At 44.7% G+C, this 23,004-nt stretch overlaps 2 protein-coding genes across 3 annotated transcripts in view; one reads left to right on the top strand and one right to left on the bottom strand.

Annotated features, from left to right (window-relative positions):
- TM9SF1 (transmembrane 9 superfamily member 1) overlaps window positions 1-20,870 on the top strand; it is a 28,547-nt gene extending 7,677 nt beyond the window's left edge. Inside the window, exons 7-10 of the mRNA XM_042473908.1 lie at window positions 14,574-14,928; window positions 15,991-16,798; window positions 18,119-18,392; window positions 18,863-20,870. Coding sequence (XP_042329842.1) covers window positions 14,574-14,928; window positions 15,991-16,798; window positions 18,119-18,392; window positions 18,863-19,256 — 1,831 coding nt within the window. The 3' untranslated portion in view covers window positions 19,257-20,870. The remainder of the gene's footprint in view (window positions 1-14,573; window positions 14,929-15,990; window positions 16,799-18,118; window positions 18,393-18,862) is intronic.
- Window positions 2,900-12,359, bottom strand: TSSK4 (testis specific serine kinase 4). Of its 2 annotated transcripts, none has more exons than XM_042475116.1 (4): window positions 12,237-12,359; window positions 5,829-6,043; window positions 3,970-4,333; window positions 2,900-3,573 (listed from the first exon to the last, which is right to left on the bottom strand). In XM_042475116.1, exons 2-4 carry the CDS (start codon window positions 6,038-6,040, stop codon window positions 3,292-3,294), a joined length of 858 nt encoding a protein of 285 aa, XP_042331050.1. In that variant the 5' UTR covers window positions 6,041-6,043; window positions 12,237-12,359; the 3' UTR covers window positions 2,900-3,291. The 2 variants fall into 2 exon arrangements, with proteins under 2 accessions (XP_042331050.1, XP_042331049.1); XM_042475115.1 differs by lacking the exon at window positions 12,237-12,359 and adding an exon at window positions 7,551-8,161.
- Window positions 20,871-23,004: the final 2,134 nt, after the last annotated feature.

The following is a 23,004-nucleotide window of genomic DNA, read 5'->3' as shown; positions in this document are numbered from 1 at the left end:
CCTCTTTCCCCTACTCCAATTCCAGACGCCAGGAGGGGTGCTGGCAATAAGACACCCTGCCTGAGATGACCTTACGTGCCGAATGTAAAGAATTTTATAGACAGATTTATATATATATACACACACACACATCTATATATATGAAAAGATTGTATTGTGGGAGGGGGTTGCATTGGGATCTAAAAGAAAGGTCCCCAAAATTAGGACCAGACCTTGTGGGATCTTGGTCCTTGGCCTTTTCTTGAAAAGCTGAGGATAACCCTCTCCCTCTCTGGATGTAAATGGGGATGGGGGATACTCTGGAGGACCCCAGAAACAGTCCTGGAGAATTTGCAGAGTTGCACCTTATCTGTGCGGCATGGGATTGGGGTGTCAAATGATGGGGGTTGTCATGGTCCTGCTCTCCCAGAATCACACTCCTTTTGTGTTTCGGGGGCTTTTGTCTCCCATGCCTTCATTCTCCCCACCTCAACATAAATACATACACCCTGAGTATGCAGGTATTTCCTGCCAACATCCAGTCTTTGAAAATGAATGCTAACAAATGGGGTGAGGGAGTTGGGGAGGGGGGTGTTTCCATTGTGCCATTGGAGTGTATTTGGGGTGGGGTGGGGTGGGGGAGATCGTGATGCGTTCCACAGCTGCTAGGGCGTTGGGTAACAGGTACTATCTTCTTTGTCTGTTCTGTCAGCGGCGTGTCTGTTCATGTGGCTTGGAGTTGCTGTTTACACGTCCGTTTTCTCTTTTTACACTTTGGTGTGCTAACCTGCTAATTTTTTAAAGCTTTCTTTCTGTCTTTGGGTGCGTCCTGTCTTTAGTTTTATTATTTTTATTTTGTTTCTACTTCTGGTCAAGAGTTGGGAAGGGGGGAAGTTTGGAGAGATGGAACTCCTTGTATACGCACATCTGCTCCAGTGGCCTGTTGTTCCCTCTCGGTGCCCCAATTAATAAAGTTGGCCAGGAAAAAAGGAAAACAAAATCTGTTATTTTTGTCACTGATAATGTTTGACTTGGGTGATGGAACAGAGGGCATGCTTCTCAGATTTGCAGATGACATCAAATTAGGGTTCGAATTCAAAATTAGAATGCTGGGCCAAAAAGTAACAAAATCAATTTCAACAGGGAGAAATATCAGATACTACACTTGGGCAGTAAAATTGAAATGCATAGGTATAGGATGAGTGACACCTGGCTTGACAACTGCATGCAAAAGGGATCTAGGAGTATTAGTAGATGACAAGCTGAACATGAGTCAGCAGTGTGGTACAGCATCTGAAAACGTAAATATGATCATAGGCTGCATCAATAGGAGTATGGTGTCTAGATCAAGGGAAGTAATAGTAGTACTCTACTCTGCTTTGGTCAGACCTCACCTGGAATACTCTGTCCAGTTCTGGGCACCACAATTCAAAACTGATGTAGGCAAGCCGGAGCATGACCAGAGGAGGGTGAACAAAATGTGAAAGTGTGGAAACCACCGAGCCCTATAAGAACAGCTTAGGGAGCTAGACATGTTTAGCCTGGAGTTGAAGGAGTGACATGATAGCCATGTTTCAATACTGTATTTGAATGGATAGTCGATATTTGAAGATGAAGCAAGCTTGTTTTCTGCTGCTCCAAGAAATAGTATCTGGAGCAATGGATGCAAGTTACAGTAAAAGAGATTCCACCTCAATATTAAGAGGAGCTTTCTCACAGTGAGAGCTGTTTGACACTGGAACGCACTCCCTTGGAGGGTGGTGGAGTCTCCCCCTTTGGAGGTTTTTAATCAGAGGCTGGACGGCAATTTGTCAGCAGTGCTTTGATTGTGAGTTCCTGCATGGCAGAAGGAGGTTAGACTGGATGAGAGTTCTCTTCCAACTCTAGGAATCTTTGAAAAGGGAATAACATAACCCAATGCCTTCCCTGCTGCCCTTCATGGCTTCTTTTGGTGCAGTCTCAAGGCCTGGATAGTGCAAGATCCTATTTTGTTTGAAGAGTGGGCAGAAGATAGAGGTCTGCTGGTTGACATCTAGATGGTTGGTGCTAGATAAGCAGATGCCGATGGCATATGTGTCAGTGGAGTGTGAATCCTTTCTAGATTTTTGAACCTTTAAAAGCACTATCCAAGGGGCCGAAACCTGTCCCCCTCAAACAGGTTCTGCACCTTGGGACATTGCCTTTAAAATTCAGGCTGAAACCTGGAATGAATTCATTGTCCCATGGATTCTGAATTATTCTGCTAAAACGAGAAGGAAAAAAATAAACTTGGATTATTATGGTTTGCTTTTAGCACAGAAGGACTGCAGGCTGCATTCATGGCTGGTGCTCGGTACAAAGTGTGGGGCTCAGAATTCTTTAATTTTACGTATATCGTTGGCTCCAGGCAAAACTGGAGGCTGGTTTTGGTCACTAATCCAGATAGGGAAAGCTGGAATAACATTAAAATGGACACTCAAACCCCCTGGAGGCTGGTTTGTTGCTATATTTTTATCCCAGCAAGTCGGAGGGTTTGTGGGTTCTGTGTGGATCATTGACTACTTGAAAAACAAGAAAAATAGATCCTGCAAGCCTGAGCTTTTCTCACCTTCACACTACACAATTATAGTATTGTGATTCCACTTTAACTGCCAGGGCAACATCCTACAAAATCTGTGTTTAGAATTCTTAGCCAAAAAACTCTACTGCTTCACCAAACTAGAAATTCCAAGATTCCACGGATTAACTTATTATTATTATTATTATTATTATTATTATTATTATTATTATTATTTTCTTAAATCCTATCTTTCTTCCAATATAGGGACTCAATATAGGATGCCGCCATAGCAGTTAAAGTGGAATCGTAGCATTATAGTTGGCCTATGTGAAAGGGGTCCCAGAGTTGTATGAATTAGAACTCAGGACCTCATGCCCCTAAATCACAAATTTTATTTTTGGTTCAACAAATGCATGAAGCCAGCAGTGCGAGGAGAGAACGTTTTCTCCCTGGCAGCCAAAACCTGACTTTGGAAAAGGCATTTTCCTCCCAGTTTGGCTTGCTTCTTCCATAAGGCCAGAAGATTTGATGTCCCAAACCTTATTCCTGCTACCTCCAGATAAAAGTGAATACTCAGGCAGATACATTATCTCACATTACTTTTCTCTGGGTTCCCCATCCCCTCATTTTGGGCTGTGTTGTGTTTTTGTTTTCCTTACTTGTCCACTTCCCCAACTAATAAAAACAAAAGGTCGGCCATTGAAGGTGAGCAGTCAGTCCAGAACACTTGGATCGCCACACCTTTGCTTTTTAAAGAGTCTTTTTAATGGGTCTCAGCTACTTTTTTCTGCGTTCTTGGAGCCTTTTAGTTGTCCGGTGCTGCGGGTCCGGCTAGCAGCCTTTTTTTTATCTGGGGTGAAAGTCAGGGAGCGCGACTTGGTGCTGGGGGTGAGGTTCTTCCCACCTTCAGTGGACCTAGGGCCACAGATGGCTTCCAGGGCCTTCATTTCGGTGGTGGGCTTCTCTGCCAAGAACTTGAGAACCCAAGGGACCTTGAGGACTTCCAGAATGTTGAGCCGCTTTGAAGCCGGGCGTAGGATACGGTGGATCAAGTCCTAGAAGGAGAGACACACAGAGCAAGAAAGCATTAAAATTTGGCTAGGTAGCCATAATGGCCCAGAGACCTAGTGATTTTAGTGTTGGACTAGAACTCCTGGAGATAGAGTCTGAATCCCTGTTGGACCATGAAAACCCACTGAGAAACCATAGTTGGACAATTTACTCTCAGCCTCAAAGTAAGGCAATGGCAAACCCTAGTGGCTCAGAGAGCTAGTGGTTTGAGTGTTGGACTAGAAACTTCCCAGTAGGCTCAGGCAAAAGCAAACTCCTGCAGCCTCTCCTAGCTTCATCATTCACTCTTGCCACTTTGACCACACTCAGATGCTTCTTTGCCACACTTCTCCCGGCTGACCTCTGTGAAATGTTGGAAGGCCTGCAGGGGTGATGCTCACCTTAATTTCCTCACTGATCTGGAGGTGGCTGGGGAAGGTCACCTCCTTCTGGGTCTCGCGGAGTAGCTTCTTCAGGTTGGTGTCGTCGAAGGGCAAGTGGGCTACCACCAAGGTGTAGAGGATGACCCCCATGCTCCAGATGTCTGAGAGGAAGGGGTTGTAGGGCAGCCCCAGGAGGATCTCGGGGCAAGCGTAGGCAAAGCTGCCGCAGTAGGTCTGGCTCAGGTGGGAGAAGCAGCTCATCATGCGGTAGGACGGGGTCTGGGACGGCTGCGTCGGGGCCGATACCATCTTGGAGAAACCGAAATCGGAGATCTTTATGTTTTCGCGCTTGTCGAGAAGGAGGTTCTCCAGCTTCAGGTCCCTGAAGGTGGGAGAAACAGAGAGGGAGGTGAGAGGAAGAGTCAGTGTGGTTGTACTGGAAAGTACAGAGCCTGGAAACACTGCTGCTTTGGTGAAGAAAATGCAGAATTCACCCAGACAATGTGGCTGAGGGAGAGCCAATGCGTTCTGAGTTTGGGACAACATCTGGAGGGGCAGACTGTGTTTTCCCAACCAGTGTGGTGGAGTGGTTTGAGTGTTGGACTAGGGTTGCACCTACACTGCAGAATTAATACAGTTTAACACCACTTTAACTGCCATGGCTCAGTGCTATGGAATTTGTAGCTTTGTGAGATATTTAGCCTTCTCTGACAGAGGGGTCTGGTGCCACAACAAACTACAAATCCCAGAATTCCATAGGATGGGGCCATAGTAGTTAAAATGGTGTCAAACTGCATTCATTCTTCAGCTTAGAACTCTGGGAGCAGAGTTTGAATCCCTGTTTGGCCATGGAAACCCATGGGATGGCCTTGGTTAAGTCACACTTTCTCAGCCTAAGACTGAGGTGTGGGCAAACCCTCTCTGAACAAACCTTACCAAGAAAACCCCATTATAAGTCAACCTTAAGGTCGGTATAAGTTGGAAACCATTTCAAGGTGCACAGCAACAACAACAGGGGCCGATCATGGCCCTCCAAGGTTCCACCCCAACAGTTGCCCACCAATCCTAAATAATGTGATATAGGAGGATCATGTGGCCAGATGTTGGATTGCAACTCTCAGCATTCCTGATCATTCACTATGCTAGCTAGAACCTGCAGTCAAATAAGGTACCGAAGGCCATGTAATTCTCATCTGTTTTTGTTGTTGTCATGTTTGGTTTCGTGGTGCTGACTATCAATTTTGGGAAAGATGGGGTGGACCAAATATTCCAGGGTGGAGCCATATCCAAGTATGTGTGTTGTGTGTTGTTTGCCTTCAAGACATTTCCAACTTACGACAACCCTATCACAGGGTTTTCTTGGCAAGTTTCTTCAGCGGAGTTCAATTCCATGCAACAGCATCTGGGCTATAAATAGCTTTTTATCTCTGATTGGTAATTAGAGATAAAAACAGCGGAAGCTTGAGGGTGGTTAGGAAATTCTGCAGGGCTGCAGTGCTTTATTTCTGCCTGCCTAACAGATAAAGTCAGGTTATATTTCTTACAACACAGCAGGGCTTCAAACAGCATTCCTTGCCTGGGATTTTGTTAGCAGGGTTGTGTTTTTTTTTTTTTTATCAAGGCTCCTGGGCCTTTAGCCACTGCATGTGGCAGATACATACATACATACATACATACATGGATATCCAGTGTTTGCATTGAGAGACCTTGCATTCCAACTTGACTTCAACAGGAAAACAAATGGTGATAAGACATTTGTTAGAATCTCCTTTCCTAGCAATGAGGAGGAAGCACCTTGTATACCTTCCTTACAGTTCAGACTGAACCTCCAGAGTGGATTTACCACCAAACTGGGGTCCGCATTGCTCCTGGCTTACCGGTGCACGATGCCTTTGCCATGCAGGTAGGCAATCCCCAGGGCCATCTGGGAGAACCACTTCCCTGCCAGGGCCTCGGAGCAAGCGCCTGACTTCTGGATCCACTCCAAGACGTCTCCGCAGGGAGCCAGTTCCATGATGATATAATGCCGGGAGGTTGTCTCGATGGCCTGGTAGAAACTGATCACATACTTGTGGCGCAGGCTTTTCATCACCTGGAGAGGAGCAACAAATTTAGGGTTAAACCCATGCATTGCCACCTTTGGTGCCCCTTTCCACTCCTTTTCACTTTTTGGACTACAAGCCCAGAATCCCCAGTCATTCTGGCTGGGGGTTCTGGGGCTTGCAGTCTAAAACCAGTAGCACATAGGCCTGATTCCCACTACCTTTTAAACCAGATCACAAATTGGTTTGAACTGGTTCAAATGACCCTGAAGCGATTCTGAGAGGGGGCCATGTGCTAGACCCATTTAACCCACGCCTTTTTGATGCTGATGTTTTTGCGTCTTTTTCAATAAATCGATTCTGTGCAAGTGTGAACCAGATGCTGATCGGAATCAATTTAAATTTGGCCTTCGGTCGGCTGGAGCAGATCCATTTTGAATCGATTTATGCATGAATGTGAACCACAAGTGGATTATTTTAGAGGGAAAAAATGCAATCGGGACAAATGTAGTGGGAACCATGCTTCACTGTCGAATCGATCCATCGATTTGGATTGCACACTGATTTATCTATAAGTGGGAATGAGGCCATAGTAGCTCCCATGTCAGAAGGGAGGTGAATCCATTCTATGTTTTCATCAGGATGAGCTGTCCAAGGTGCTTATACCATTTTGGATTTAGAGTTCAGGGCCTTGGACAGATTCTGTAAAATTCAGAATGAAGAAAGTATTCACAGCCTCCTATCCCTGACATGGAAGTCAGCACTGGCCCATAGAAGCCATTTCCCCAAACTTTACTTATTAATATTACATTATTATTATTATTATTATTTGGGGCAAGAGGACAAATGGTGTATTGTTGTTGCTGCTGTTGTTATCTATCCTACCTGTTTCCCAGTTCAGGACTTAAAGTGGCTTACTACAAATTAAAAATCCACAAAATACAAAAGTTACAACAAGATTAAACAATTAGATCCAGCATATTATTTTGGTAGGACGGGCCTTAAATAGACAATCATAAAATTCCTGTCTAAACAGAAGAGTCTTTACTTGCCTGTGTAAAAAAACTTAGGGAGAGTTGCCAGTCTAACTTCTTTGGCAAGGGAGCCCCAGAGCCTTGGAGCAGCCACCAAAAAGGCCCTGTCTTCCATGATCCCACCAGATGTACCTGTGAAGGCAGGGGACAGAGGGATGGCAGATCTCAAAGCATGGGCTGGTTTGTAGGGGGGAAATACTGGAAGCTTTGACTACCAAGGCACCTCTGTAAGAAGAGTGAATCAACAATGCAAACCTTTAGAAATGCAGCTTGTATTATATTTTGATGCAATTAAGTATTGGGGAAGAGAGCCTTAAAAACTGCCATCTCTGCTGAATTCCCATATCTGCCTCCGCAAAGCCATCAGCTATGCTGCCCACATGACTCTGGAAATCTGTTGCCAAAAATGTAGTTTGTTTATTTATTTTCAAAACTGGAAGTAGGCAGCTGTAAGAAGCTGAAAAGGCCCACTTGTCCATGGAGACATCCAACTACCTGTCATAGAGCAGGTAAAGTTAACAACCTGTATTTCTCTTGGTAGGAATTTCGAGAGGTAATCCTCCGAGGCCTTTTTTTTGGAGATAATCTTGATGGCCACCATCGTCTTCTGCTTGGAAAAATAAGCCTCGTAGACAGTCCCATAGGAGCCATGCCCGATCACTTTGCCAATTTGGTACCCATACTGATCCATCACCGAAACATACGGTGTGGAGGATGAATGTTCCACCATGATTAAATGTCAGTTTGTGACCCCAAAACACCTTCAGTTTGTTGATAGCCTTTGGTTTTGGCTATACTTTTTTTTTTTTTTAATTATTTAATGGGGAAAGGATCCTTGGTAGGATGCGCTGTGAAGGATGGAGAAGTACACTACATCTCTCGAGAAGCCAGTCTGGTGAGGAAAGGATGGTCTGCTTTGTCCAGTGTGTATCCGAGTTCACAGAGATCTGCCTGACAAGTGTCTCTTTTTGGGTGGCTGACTTGGGGAAGATCTAGTTGGAGATCCACCTATCTCAGCCAACTTGAGTCTGGGGATGGGAGAATCCAAATGGACATCCTTCAAAGGAAGAAATGAGATCCGCTGGTCTGGACCTCCACTGCTTTGATGGGGTCTTACCCTTGGCACTTGGATCCTCCGGGATTCTAATGGTGCCATAGCTAGCCCTTGGCATTCCAACTACACTGATAGGACAGCAGGGTTCTGGTTACTACAGGGAAACGTCTGTGGATGGAACTGGGGATTGTCTGACAACAAAGGATGTTGCTGATGTAATGTGCTCCAATTATCAGAAAACATTGGAGACCTAGAGCAACTACTAAGAAAGGTCAAGGAAGAAAGTGCAAAGGTAGGATTACTGTGAAGTTGAAGGCTTTCACGGCTGGCACCCATAGTTTTTTTGTGGGTTTTTCGGGCTACGAGAGGCCCATGTTCTATAAGAGTTTATTCCTGATGTTTCGCCGGCAGCTGTAGGATGACTGTTGAACAGCTTACTTGCTAATTAGCTTACTTGCTGTTCACCGCTATGATCTTTGGAATAGAGGTATATAAATAAAACAAATTATTATTATTATTATTATTATTATTATTATTATTATTATTATTATTATCATCATCATCATCATCATCATCATCATCATCATAAAGAAAACAAAAATAATAATGACCACAGAGGAGCTTCACACGTCCAATCTAGATTCAATGAGGAAACAGAAATAGTAAAAGAGTTCCTATACCTGGGATCAAACATTGAACAGAAAGGGGACTGTGGTCAAGAAACCAGAAGAAGGCTGTAAGAATGGGGAGCAATGAGAGAACTAGAAAAGGTCCTAAAGAGCAAAGATATGCAACTAAGCACGAAAGTCAGAACTGTTCAAGCAATTGTATTCCCCATTACTGTGTATGGATGGGACAGCTGGACAGTTAAGAAAATGGATGAAAAGAGGATAAATTCATCTGCGATGCAGTGCTGGAGAAGAGTGCTGAGGGTACCATGGATAGCAAAAACAACAAACAGGTGAGTCCTAGAGTAGAGCAATATAAATAAGGAACTGAAAACAAGGAGCCAAGCAGCAAACAGAAAGGAGACAAGCTCCATGTGCTCCAAGATAATCAACTGTTTATTCAGTGGGAACTTGAAGGCTTTCACGGCTGGCATCCATAGTTTTTTGTGAGTTTTGGGGGCTATGAGGCTGTGTTCTAGAAGAGTTTATTCCTAACATTTCACCTGCATCTGTGGCTGCCATCTTCAGAGAAATGAAGATCTGAAGATGCCAGTCACAGTTGTTGGTAAAACATCAGGAATAAACTTCCAGAACATGGCCCCATAGCCAGAAAAACCCACAAAAATTATGATTATTCGGTGTTTGCAAAGCCCAACGCATTTCGGCCACACTAGGCCATCTTCAGGGGCTGAAAAGAAATGTAAATACACTTAAAATACATGTGTATTGGTATGAATGTAGTATAATTATATAAAAACATGAACAGAATGAGCAATTGTCAAGAGAGATTGCATCGTTTGTCCCTGTGTCCTCCGGTCCCAAGACATATCATTGGTTATGCCTTTTCAAGGGCATCTGGAATATACAGTCATCCCTGCGTTTTTGTGGACTTTGAGTCCGAGGTCTCAGTCCTTCACGGACTGGCAAACAGGGAGGGTTAAAATGGCACATGTGCCTGTGACGCATGGCCATTCAACCCAATGGGGCTTCAATGTTCACAAATTTCCATTTTTGCAGGGAGGGTCTGGAATGGATCCCCCATGAAAACAGAGGGACGACTGTGTGTGTGTGTGTGTGTGTGTGTGTGTGTATACATACATACATACATACAGAAATGCCACACTGCCTGGTCCCTTTATCCCTATGGTCCTGTAATTTGGAGTGTTTACAACTCCAGTGATTTCTCTCAAAGAGTATACAAACAAAATGGGGAAGGGTCTGCACTATTTCTGCCTCATGCCTTATGAAGAATGACTTAGGGAGCTGGGGATATTTAGCCTGGAGAAGAGAAGGTTTAGGGGTGATATGATAGCCTTGTTTAAATACTTGAAGGGATGTCATATTGAGGAGGGAGCAAGCTTGTTTTCTGCTGCTCCAGAGACTAGGACTGGGAGCAATGGATGCAAGCTCCAGGAAAAGAGATTCCAGCTCAACATTAGGAAGAACTTCGTGAAATACACTCCTTCCCTTCTTTGGAGGTCTTTAAGCAGAGGCTGGATGGCCATCTGTCAGGGATGCTTTGATGGAGAGTTCCTGCATGGCAGAACGGGGTTGGGCTGGATCAGGGCCCTTGGGGTCTCTTCTGATTCTGTGATTCTATGACTCCCCAACCCACCTGGATGACCCTCTGGGAGAAAAAAAGGCAGAAAAACATTGGGGCAGGGGTAGTGGGTTAAAGTATTGGGCTGCCACTGCCTGAGGTGGGTAGACAAATGGCGGCCTTCTCCACCCCAGCCAGGTTAAAGAGGACTCAAGATATATTAACACTTGTAGCAGGGCAGCAAAATGGCAGCCTTCTCCACTTCAGCCAATTTCGGAAGGACCCAAGAGATTTGGCCACCTGAAGCAGAACAGCAAAATGGCTGCCTTCCCCACTCTGGCCAGGTTGGGGTTGACCAAAGGCATTTTGCCAGCTGGGGCAGAACAGCAAAATGTCAGCCTTCTTTCTCAGCCAGGTTAGGGAGGACCCCAAATATTTTAATGTCTGAGAAGGGACAGCAAAATGGCAGCCTCCTCCACCTCAGACAGGTTATGGTTGACCTAAGATATTTTGTCTCCTGAGGGGGGGGACAGCAAATGGAGCCCTTGTCCACCTCAGCCAGGATGTTGTTGACCGAAGACATTTTGCCACTTGAGAAAGGGCAGCGAATGTCCACCCCAGCCATGTCAGGGCATGACCCAAGACATTTTGCCATCTGAGGAGGGTAGGAAATGGCAGCTTTTCCTCCCACCAAGTAAGGGGTACCCAAGACATTTTGCCACCTGAGGCAGGAAATGGCACCCTTTCCCCACCAGCGTGGGATGACCAAGAATTTTGCTCCTGAGGCAGAAGCACAATAGTGAACATGCTCAGGGCTGACCAAGGGCATTTTACCACCTGAAAGTGGGGCAGCAAAGGATACTCTTCTCTAACCCTCCCAGGATCCAAGTTCACCACCTGAGCAGAAAATCCCACAACCTTCCCTTCCTTGCTATTCCACAGTTAAGGACAATGATATGCTGGCCTACACGGATGTGTGTGTGGTGTGTGTGGTGTGTGTGTGAAATAAGGCACAGACAGGCAAGCTACACCATTCCCAGCCATGATGTCTACGGGCTCGTTGGATATTGTAATCCAAAAAAAAGCACTTTTCAGACCTCTTCTAATGGCTAATCTCCCTTAGAAAACCCTTGTTCGACAGTGGAGACCTCGTCGGATGCATTGGAGTCTCTTTTCTTAGAGTCTTTAAACAGAGGCTGGAGGGACATCTGTCAATGGGGATGTTTTTGATTGTGATTTCTGCATGGCAGAATGGGGCTGGACTGGATCAGGGCCCTCTTGGGGTCTCTTCCAACTCTAGTATTGATGGACTTTGATAACATTTCTAAGACTAATTCTGAATTATAATTTGATGAGTTTGCCTTATCTTTTTAAATTTATTTTAAGCGTGTATAATGCGTTTGTTTTCAGCCCTGGAGAAGGCCCAGTGTGGCCGAAACGCATTGGGCTTTTTAAGCACGGAAGAAAAACAGCGAGCACTCTAAAGGAAGGCGGCATCCAGACTGGAGAAATAACCTGTGTTGGCACGCTTAATTTGTCTGGCATTCAGCTAGGGATTCTGGGAGTTTGAGTTTGTTGTGGGCCCTCCGCTCTGGGCCCCACAACAAACTCAAACTCCCAGAATCCCATAGCCTTGAGCCAGAAAGAGTTAAAGCAGTGCCAAACAGGGTTATTTCTCCAGTCTGGATGCAGCTAAAGATGACCAAACTGAGGCTGTCATACTTTGGCCACATTGTGAGAAGACACAACGCATTAGAAAACACAGTAACGTTGGGAAAAGTGGAAAGGATTAACAGCAACAACAGGGTGCATCTGCACTGCAGAAACAATGCAACTTGACACCACTTTTTAAGTGCTGCAGCTCCAGCCCATGGAATCCTGGGATTTGTAGTCTCAGTCACAAGGCCTTTATATAGCCTTCTCTGTCAAAGTGTGCTGGTGCCTCACCAAACGACGGACCCCCAGGATTCTGTAGCAGGCAGCCAAAGCGGTGTCAAACTGGATTTAATCCCTTAAACCAAAACCACTTTCCATTTGGGAGTGCTGCTGAAAATCGACGCTGGCCCTTTAAGAAGTGGGCGGGGCCTAAGCAGATCCGACTCTTGTGTATACAACGTCTGTGTGTGCGCTTCCCTCTTTCTGTCGCTATGGAGCCGACGGCAAGCCTCAAACCCGGAAGTACGTCTTAGTGTGGGCAGCGAAGCCCTTGCAGCCGAGTGAGGGCGGAAGCAGGGGACGGACGTGGCTGGGGCTGGCCGCGCGAATCGCCTGAAGGACCCGGGGGCGTCTGAGCCTGCGGTAGTTGGCATGGTTCATCCCCTCCTTAAACAAACCGGGCAGTGTGACATTGGAGAGGCAGGGAAACGCAGGGCGTGGGCTGGGAGTTTGTTGGAGGGGAGGAGTGGGCTCAGGCAGTGCCAAGGGCACCCCTTGGGTTTGAGAGAGGCCATCCCCACCTAGTTTGGTTAAGGAGACCCCCCCCTCCTTACCCTTGTTTTTGGGTGAGCCAAAGGAGCCGCAGGAGGACCCTCAGGCAGTGGCCAGGGCAGCCCTAGGGAGACTGGTGGTGAGTTGGGACTAGACAGAGCATGCAGTGTGTCTGGGGCCTGGGGAGGAGAAGCATGGGGCAGGGATGGGGGGCGCCCAGGGCTGAGCCACGTCGCAGGCTCTCACTTGGCTGGCCATGAGGATGGGCCCTGGGTGGGCATGGGGCTCCCATCTGGGGGATGTGGCCATGAAGGGTCTCCCCCAGTTTGGCATTGCTGGGAAGCAGTGGCCCACCATCCTCCACTTCCTCATCTCCAGCAAGGATCCCCGATTGGCTTTGCCTCCTAGAGAGTGTCCAGAGTGGCATGATGCCACACACTGGAGTTGAACTCAGAAGCATGGCCACGTTGTTCTGGAATATCGCTCTGCAACATCACTATGCAAAGGGATCACTGAGACTAATTTAGCAAAAGGAGTTGCAGCATAAGCCTTTGTAAACTTACTTCATTTATATGCCGCCTTTCATAGAATCATAGAGTTGGAAGAGGCCACAAGGGCCCTGATCCAGTCCAACCCCATTCTGCCATGCAGGAACTCTCCATCAAAGCATTCCTATGACAATGGCCATTGTTCCGTGTTCTAGTCTCTGGAGGTGAGAGGCGAAATGATAGCTCTGCTTAAGTATTTGAAGGGGTGTCATTTTGAGGGAGCAAGCTTGTTTTCTGTTGCTGCAGAGACTAGGACCCAATGGAGCAATGGATGCAAGCTCCAGGAAAAGAGATTCTACTCAACATTAGGAGGAACTTCCTGACAGTAAGGGCTGTTTGACAGTGGAGCACACTCCTTCCTCCGAGAGTAGTGGAGTCTCCTTTCTTAGAGGTCTTTAAGCAGAGGGATGCTTTGATTGAGAGTTCCTGCATGGCAGAATGGGGTTGGACTGGATGGCCCTTGCAGTCCCTTCCAACTCTAGGATTCTATGATTCTAACCAGTTTTGTAGACTTGGTCTACTTCCTCAGATGCAGAACCAATTCACTCCATGCATCTGAGGAAGTAGACCATGTCTACAAAAGCTTATGCTACATCTTTCAGAGAATTAGTCTCAAAGGCGCTATAAGGCCCCTTTGCATGCTTGTAGTTGTGAGGGGTTTGAGCCCTACTCTACTAAAATCTCTGGGTTTAACTGGTTTCCCCAGAGCATAGTTAATTCCTTGGGAGCAGTTTTGGTTTAGCCTAGTCCCAATGATGCTCAGAAGCCACAGGTGGTGCTGAAATAGGCAAGTGCCTTTCAAATATTAAAGGCTGAGTTTGGCATGAGTTGCAAAGGTTGCCCACAAGTACAAGGGTATCTGTTGAGTGTGAGTTTGTTTGAATGAAAACCAAGTAACAGACTATGAGGCAGATGCCTAGTTTTGGAGGGAAAACATAATGTGTCTGATAGGTGGGTCTGTGAGGCAGATAACCAGGGTAAAATGAGAAGCAGTTCAGACTGGGCATTTCCCAGAGTCTGCAAGCACTGAGGAAAGCACCTTGACAAAGAAATATTAGAATCTCAAGGTGATGTTGGCTGAAATGGTGATTTGAAATCTTAAATCAAGATGAGGAGCTTGTGGCCCTCAAAACATTATTGGTTTGCAACTCCCATCATCATGGCCAATGGTGTGGGATTATGGAAGTTGCAGTCCAACCACATCTGAAGGAGCACAAGTTGTACTCTCCTGTCCTAAGCATAAAATGAACGTACATGCAAATAATTTATTGCTAAACCTCGGCTTTCTCTTTTTCCTCCCAAATCACAGCCCAGATCCCATCCCTCCCTTATCCCCAAGCCACCCCATAATGGCCCATTACCCATCCCTTGTGCTCCTCTTCTCACTCCTTTTCCTGTTCTCTGTGGCCTCTTCGGAGGGTCACTACAAGCAAGGGGATGCAGTGATGCTTTACGTCAACAAAGTTGGACCTTACCACAACCCCCAGGAGACCTACCATTACTACCAACTTCCTGTGTGCTCCCCAGCCAACATTCGCCACAAAAGCCTTACTTTGGGGGAAGTGCTGGATGGAGACCGCATGGCCGAGTCCATGTACGAGATCCGCTTCCGCGAGAACGTCGAAAAGAAGATCCTCTGTGAAATGAAGCTTTCATCTGAGGAGGTAAGTCCTGTTAGAAACTCTGTGTTCTAATCAGTTCCAGGCAGAGGTGTGTGCCTCTCAGATTTCTGGTTCTGTCAAATGTATCTGTATTGGCTTACATATTTTAGAGCCTATTCTGACCAGTATTTCAGATTCTGATTTCTCAGCACAGTTTCCTGGTGCCAGTGAGAGTTAGCTGATGAAGCTGGGATGTCAAAAATGTCAGTGTGGCATATCATTCAAATGTTGGATTGCAACTTTGGAGACCAGGGTTTGAATCCCCACTCAGCCATGAAACCCACTGGGTGACCTGGGGCAAGTCTTATGCTCTCAGCCTCAGTGGAAGGCAATGGCAAACTTTTTCTGAACAAATCTTGCCAAGATAGTGTTGCCTTAGGGTTGTCATAAGTTGGAAATGACTTGAAGGCACACCACAATGACAACAACATCCAAGAGCTTTTACCATTGTGCTGCTTTATTAACTTTCCCCTTTAGTCTTAGGAATGGGTTTGCTTTAAGCAGATTTAATTCTGTGGCCAGTTGGACTGCATTATAATAATAACATGTCTGCATATTTTTAAAAGTCAATGTGGTGTGATGGTTGGAGTGTTGGACTGGGACTCTGTGACACTGGGTTTCAAAGCCCCACTCGACCATGAAAACCTACTAGGTGGCCTTGGGCAAGTCACCTTCTCCAAGCCTCAAATGATGTTCATGCCAAACCTCCTTTAAAGAAATTTTACCAGAAAACCCCATGACAAAGTGGCCATTAGTTAGAAGAAGGTTGAAGGCAATTAGCGACAACATGTAATTGTGCTTTTCATATGCATTTGCTTTAAACTTTGTAAGTTAATTTAAGCCCAAGGCCTGGAGAAAATGGGATATAAATGCAGCAACAACAGCAATTGGAAGCTGGAGGCTTGGATCTGGGAATGTCAATGACCTGTGCATCCATTTTCTTGCTTCTTCTCTTTGAGGTGTATTGATATCTAGGAAATTAAAGAAAGGCCTGGGAATTGGGATCTTAGCATTTTCCCCTAGCTTCCTGGTTTGGTGATGGTTCCTTTTATTTTCTCCTGGCAGGTGGAACGCCTCCGCCAAGCTATTGAAGAGCTCTACTACTTTGAATTTGTGGTGGATGACTTGCCCCTCCGTGGCTTTGTGGGTTACATGGAGGAGAGTGGCTTCTTGCCCCACAGCCACAAGATTGGGCTTTGGACCCACCTGGACTTCCATCTGGAATGGAATGGAGACCGCATAATCTATGCCAATGTCAGTGTTCGCAATGTCAAGCCCACCAGTCTGGATGATGTCCGGAACAGCCTCCCCATCACACACACCTACAGTGTACGCTGGTCTGAGACCACCTCAGAACGACGAGGCGAACGCCGGGGGAGCCGGGGTGGGGATGATGGCTTTTTTCCACGGACCTTGGAGATCCATTGGTTGTCCATCATCAATTCCATGGTGTTGGTGTTCCTTCTAGTGGGCTTTGTGGTTGTCATCCTCATGCGGGTCCTTAAGAATGACCTGGCTCGCTACAACCTGGATGAGGAGGCCTCCTCTTCATCTTCGGGTGATGACTTTGACCAAGGGGATAATGGGTGGAAGATCATCCACACAGACGTCTTCCGATTCCCACCTTGCCGTAGCCTTCTCTGTGCTGTGCTTGGCGTGGGCAGCCAATTCTTGGCCTTGGGCACAGGCATCATTGTGATGGCACTCTTGGGCATGTTCAATGTCCACCGGCATGGCGCCATCAACTCAGCTGCCATCCTCCTCTATGCCCTCACCTGCTGCATCTCTGGCTATGTCTCCAGCAACTTCTATCGCCAGATTGGAGGAGAGCGTTGGGTCTGGAATATTCTTCTCACTACAAGCCTTTTCTCTGGTAAGGTCCCATCTAGTTGAGCCCTTGCATATGGCTGAAATCAAAGCTATCTGGCAGATCATATCTCCCCATATGAACCTACCTGGACCCTAAGATCCTCAGAAAAGGCCCCATAATCTCCACAGGCACAGCTGGCAGTGATGCAAGGCAGGGCCTTCCCAGTGGCTACACCTAGCCTCTGGAACTCCCATTGTGGGAGGCCAGAATGGTTCTTTTCTTGGTCTCCTTCCGCTGGGAGGCAAAATCCGTTTTATTCCAGCAGGCCTTTAAAACACAAGGGTTTTAAAGAATGGGCTGAGCATGCTGTCTTGTTTTAGACAGGACTGTTTTTAGTTGCTTTTTATCTTGTAAAGTGTAGGTTTAAGTTGTTTAAATATCATGAATAGTTTAATTCCATTTTAATTTTAACTTTTTGTATGTTTTTAACTGTATTTTTCTTATGTAACCTGTAAGCTGCATTGAATCCTGATATTGGGAGGAAGACAGCTCAAGGCAGCTTCCAAAGGTTAAAAGAGATACAGCTTTAAAATTCATATTTTTATGTTTAGACTTGGGTCCCAACTCCCAAGATATTTCACTATGCACATATATGGAAATACAGGTAATCTAAAATCCACAAAAAATAAAATCCAAAATACTTCTGGTCCTAAGCATTTTGGATGCGGGAGACCCAACTTGTAATTAAAACATAAAAAATTAAGATTAAAATAGTATTCAAACACAACAGAATTAAAACAATTTAATCTTTACTTTAAAACATAGATTAAAAACAATGCAGCAGAATGACTGCCCCCCACATCATGGATTAGCCCACCGCTCTGTCCTTGTTATATTTTTATCGTGTTTTTAATAGATATTTTAATTGTACATGTTTAATCCTGTTTTAAGGAGGGGAATTTGGGACATAATTTTGTAAATGTGGATTTTAATATGTTGTGAGCCGCTTTGATTGTCTTGTAACAGAAAAGCGGGATATAAATAAAAGTTTTATTATTATTATTTTATAGAGGTCTTTTTCTTGTTAAAATCACTTCCCTGGAAAATGCTGGAAAATAATGGTCTTCACCTACTGCTGAAAGGACAATAGCGAAGAAGCCATTCTAGCTCCCCTAGAAGGAAGCTCCAAAGTGTGGGAACAGCCATAAAGAAGCCCTTCTTCTACAGTCTCACCGACTATGGCTGTGAAGAGACCCACAGAGCAGGAACAAATGGATGGCTTCAACCACTCTTGCTGCAGGCTTAGATGGAAGGGTTTCTCCTGGACGTGCCATTTCCAATTGTTATTGCTGATGGTGGTGTCTATTTTCTTTTTCTGTCCAGCTCCTTTTTTCCTGACCTGGAGTGTGGTCAACTCGGTGCACTGGGCCAATGGGTCGACACAGGCGCTTCCAGCCACCACCATCCTCCTCCTGCTCACGGTTTGGCTGCTAGTGGGCTTTCCCCTGACCGTCATCGGAGGCATCTTTGGGAAGAACCGGGCTGGCCCCTTTGACGCACCCTGTCGCACCAAGAACATTGCAAGAGAGATCCCACCCCAGCCCTGGTACAAGTCCACACTGGTGCACATGACCATCGGAGGATTCCTGCCCTTCAGGTAAGAAAGACTAGAGGCCAAGCTGTGTATATGACTACCTTGCTTCCCCCCCAGTAGTCCTGTCCACTTAAAGATGGAAGAAACTGACTCAGTTCCTAGTTCATTCTTACATTCAGTAACACTACCAACTGGCCTGTCCCTGCTCATTTCTTGTCCACATTTCCTTCCTCCCAGCTCTCACAAAGCAGGCTGTGGCCTGTCTCTAATGATGGATCCTTTCCTTGAGGGTCTCACTTCCCAGTGTGGAGAGTCAAATGTGCCAAGCCTAGGCTCATGTCCCTGCCATAGAGTCACTACTTTAACACACTTTCCCTGTCTTTTCAAAGGGGAATATAGTGACCTGCTATATAGCAGTACATGAAGACAAAGGAAATTTCAGAAACATGAAGAGTAGAAACCAAGCGCTTGAGTCTGGAGGTGATTATTTTGGAAGATGGCTCTGACTGTGTCTTCTCTCTCTTTCTTGGCAGTGCCATTTCTGTGGAGCTGTACTATATCTTTGCCACTGTCTGGGGCCGAGAGCAGTATACACTCTACGGGATCCTCTTCTTCGTTTTTGCCATCCTGTTGAGCGTTGGGGCTTGCATTTCCATTGCTCTCACCTACTTCCAGCTCTCGGGTGAGGACTACCGCTGGTGGTGGCGCTCCGTCCTGAGCACCGGCTCCACGGGCCTCTTCATCTTTCTCTACTCCGTCTTCTACTATTCACGGCGCTCTAACATGTCCGGCGCGGTCCAGACAGTGGAATTCTTTGGCTACTCCCTCCTCACGGGCTACGTCTTCTTCCTGATGCTGGGGACCATCTCGTTCTTTGCCTCCCTGAAGTTCATCCGCTACATCTATGTCAACCTCAAGATGGACTAAGTTTTTGCTCTCGTTGTCTAGGGCTGTGATCAAGCTCTGTTTCCCATTGCTAGGATGGGTAGGGCTCAAAGTGGTACCTTCCATTGCAGAGTTCTCTGCAGATTGGCTAGCCTGGCAAGGCTAGAAGCTCTCTTTCCATGGGCTGGGATCTCAACTGAAAACCTTGGCTATCTATGACCTGTCCTTTTATTGGCTAGAATTGTTTGAGAGTTTCCTTGGTCACTACAGTGGCAACTTTTTTGATTGACGGGAAGAGGAAGGAAGCAGCACCCCAAATTTCTCCTCACTTGTTGGTCAGGAAAAGTAGCCAATCAGTGAACCCTAAAAATCTGGCTAGATACTAAATACTGCTGTGGATTCCTGATCTTTTATTTTTATTTTTGTGTTGGTCAAAAACAGCAGTTTTTGCACTGGGGTGGGAGTAGTTGCCTACTGATTTTTCACTGCCTGAAACATGACCAGTTGGTGGACTCCTCTTTCTATCAGCTGTGCAATCCAATCCAGTCAAATCAACAGAAGCCAAGCAAAGTTAATCAGAGATCTCTGCCTCTTCCAAGGCGAGTTTGGCTCTTGTTGCTGACCAGCTGGGAACTGTGAAGACATTTATTGTTATTTTATTTTTGTCCACTATGATTAGATTCCTTCAGAGCTCTTATGCAATTGAATGACAGGTCCCAGCCAATCATACTATTATTTTTAAACGATGCCATCTGAATTATAAATGGACCGGCAGGGCCGGCCTCACAGATGATAATTGGTACAACAGCAGGCACTACCCTTGCCGTTTCTGCTCTCCAGCCTTCTGGATCTGGAAGAGGATTTTCCAGCCGAGATGGCCTTTAACCTTCCCCGCAAACCTGGCACCCCCTCCAGATATGGTGGGCTACATCTCCCATCACCCATGGCCTTTGTGGCTGTCTGCAGTAGAATAAAAGTTGTCGTCTAACATACCTGGAGGGTGTGAGGCGAGAGAAGGGGTGGACCGCCTCATGCGGCCCTCTTTGGACTACAGCTGCCATCATTCCCCACCTTGGACTAGGGCCACTGGGAGCTGCAGTCCCAATGACATCTGGAGAGTCACATGATCCCCACTCCGGTAGAGGTTAAAACTAGATCCTTCCACTGTTGGAGGGATTATGGGCTTTTTTGGGAGGAGGGGGCAGAGTACCTATATAAATATATATTTTTGGTGGATCTTTCCTTGCAGTTTTTGAGGATCCTCTTCTTTGCATGCTGGAGGGAGAAGAGTGGGGCATAGTAGGCTCACTTTTCCACGGAGCCTGGTAGCTGGCTGTCATAATACATGAAGCAGTCCCTTTTCCAGCTCCCTTGCTCCCTGAATTTCCAGTTTATTTCCTTCCTTTATGTGCCCATGGTGCCTGGTGCTGTTAAAAGTACAGTTGGGTGAGAAGCTGTTTCTTTCCCTTTCCACCTGGGTGAAGAAAATGCCTATAGTTATATATTGAAAATATATATATAAGGAGTTATGTATATTAGCAAGGATTTGACGTTGGGTTATTTTTTAATTTGATGGTTTGTTTTATTTCATTTCTGTTCCAACAGTTTCTTTTTACAGATCTTGGAAATAAACTTTATTAATAAAAAAACCTAAAATGGCTTTATCAATACAGACTCTAACAACTATTATCTCTTATTCCAACTGTTTTTTACAAACAGTCCTTATCTCCTACTACATGTTGGATAAAACCTGTGCTGTATGTATTCTACTGAAGCATCACACAAACATAAGGCTTGGAAACGGGTAATGAAAATCTATATCCTGATAACTTCTGCTTTCACATTAAAGAAATGTGTTTCTAGGTGTTAAGGCTATGATTTATCACTTATATCCCACTATTCTGTAACAGGAACCTAAGTCATGGTGGCTTTTAAATAAAAATATGAATCAAGTTAAAATTAGGTCCACCCCAATAGTTAAGAAAAACATACACATTGCAGCAGTAAAAGTAGCATTTTAAAACCTCATCACAGAAATCAAAAGCTGCAGTGAAAACAAAATGTCAAAAGATTTTACTCCAAAAAGGCTGCAGGAATAAAATGCTCCGTTTCAAAGCAAGAGGCAGAAGAAACGGAGCAAAATTTCCAGTATTCGGGAGGAAATTCTGTGCCTTAAAATATCAAATTCACTCCCACATCTCTTACTCAGAAGAAGGATATATTTGCCAGATAAAAGCAAGTGGGATTATTTTGTGCAGACATTCTGGAAATATAGGTCCAAAACACACTGCAGAAATAACCCAGTTTGAGACCGCTTTCACTGCCCTGGCTCAATGCTAAAGAATCCTGGGAATTGTAGTTTATTGTGGCCCCAGAGCTCTCTGGCAGAGAAGGCTCAATGTCTCACAAAACTATAGTTCCCAGAATTCCATAGCACTGAGTCGGGACAGTTTAAGTGTTGTCAAACTGGATTATTTCTGCAGTGTGTTTTGGACCTTTATTAGCACAAACCAGAAATTTGTAAGCTTGCCTTGTTGCGACCATAGAGGAAGCTGTAAGCCCACATATTCAACAGAGAGGTTCTCAGGACTTCGTTTGGCAAAAGAATATCAGTTCAGAATTAATTTTAACAAACAATAATAGGATATTAACTTCATCAGGACTGGTTAGTCTATGTTGCACAAACATAATAGTAGGTGATACAATGAGCAATGGGAGCTATAGTTCCTGTGTCTCTGAATGGCTATGAAATTTTTAAGGACAGTTCTTTTGAGGAGCAGAAGAGAGAAATGGGTCAGAGAACCTCTGAGCATGAACAAAGTGATTTCTGTTTACAATTGAGCCGCCACAGGTCTTCCACCTTCTCCCTTACATTCCCTGAACTGAGAGACAGGGCCTGTGGCAGCCATGATGTCAGTAAAGCATCAAATCTGCTCAGGGTTCAAGTCATAACTTTAAAATAGATGTCTGAGGGGCTGGATGCAATTTGTTAAACAGGGTTGCTGTGAGCAAAACACAAGGCTTTGAGACCTGGCACTTTTTCAAATAATACAATACAATACAATACAACACAACACAACACAACACAGGGACTCAAAACAATACAGTTTAAAAAGAGAGTCAGTGTGGGGTAGTGGGTTCAGCAACTTGCCAGGAAAACCCTGCGATGGGTTCACCTTAAGGCCCTCATGAATCGGGAACGAAATGAAGGCACACAACAACAACAAAACAACAAATAAAAAAAAATCACAAGCATTTCTTTTTGTTGTTGTTAATACGTTTTTAATGTATTTTATTTGTGAGCCACCGAGAAATAAAACAAAATAAACTGCCCTGGAGTGTATTAAACGACTGAAAAAGTTAAAACAATTACACATTTTTAAAATATTTTGAATTTATATTAAATAAATACATTTAAATATATATAATATATTTATATATATCATATATATAATTTTTGTTATTTAAACAAGTATGTATATATCAAATATTACATATGTATTAATATAAGTATAAATATGTAATATATATATTAATATACATACATAATATAAAAATAATATATACAAATAATATATATGTCATATATATATATATTTATATTTTATATATTTATATATATAACATACGTATATTAATATATATATCAATATACATATATATAATTTTAAAATTATATATATGTATTATATACAAATTATATATGTGTGTGTGTATATATATATATATATATATATATAAAAAGGTATTAATATGTATTTATACATAACTATGTATTAAAATACATTTC

This window comes from Sceloporus undulatus, chromosome 6 (assembly GCF_019175285.1).
Source record: "Sceloporus undulatus isolate JIND9_A2432 ecotype Alabama chromosome 6, SceUnd_v1.1, whole genome shotgun sequence".
Lineage (NCBI taxonomy): Eukaryota > Metazoa > Chordata > Lepidosauria > Squamata > Phrynosomatidae > Sceloporus > Sceloporus undulatus.
The sequence above is the reverse complement of the archived record's forward strand: the minus strand, read 5'-3'. Positions and strand labels throughout refer to the sequence as shown.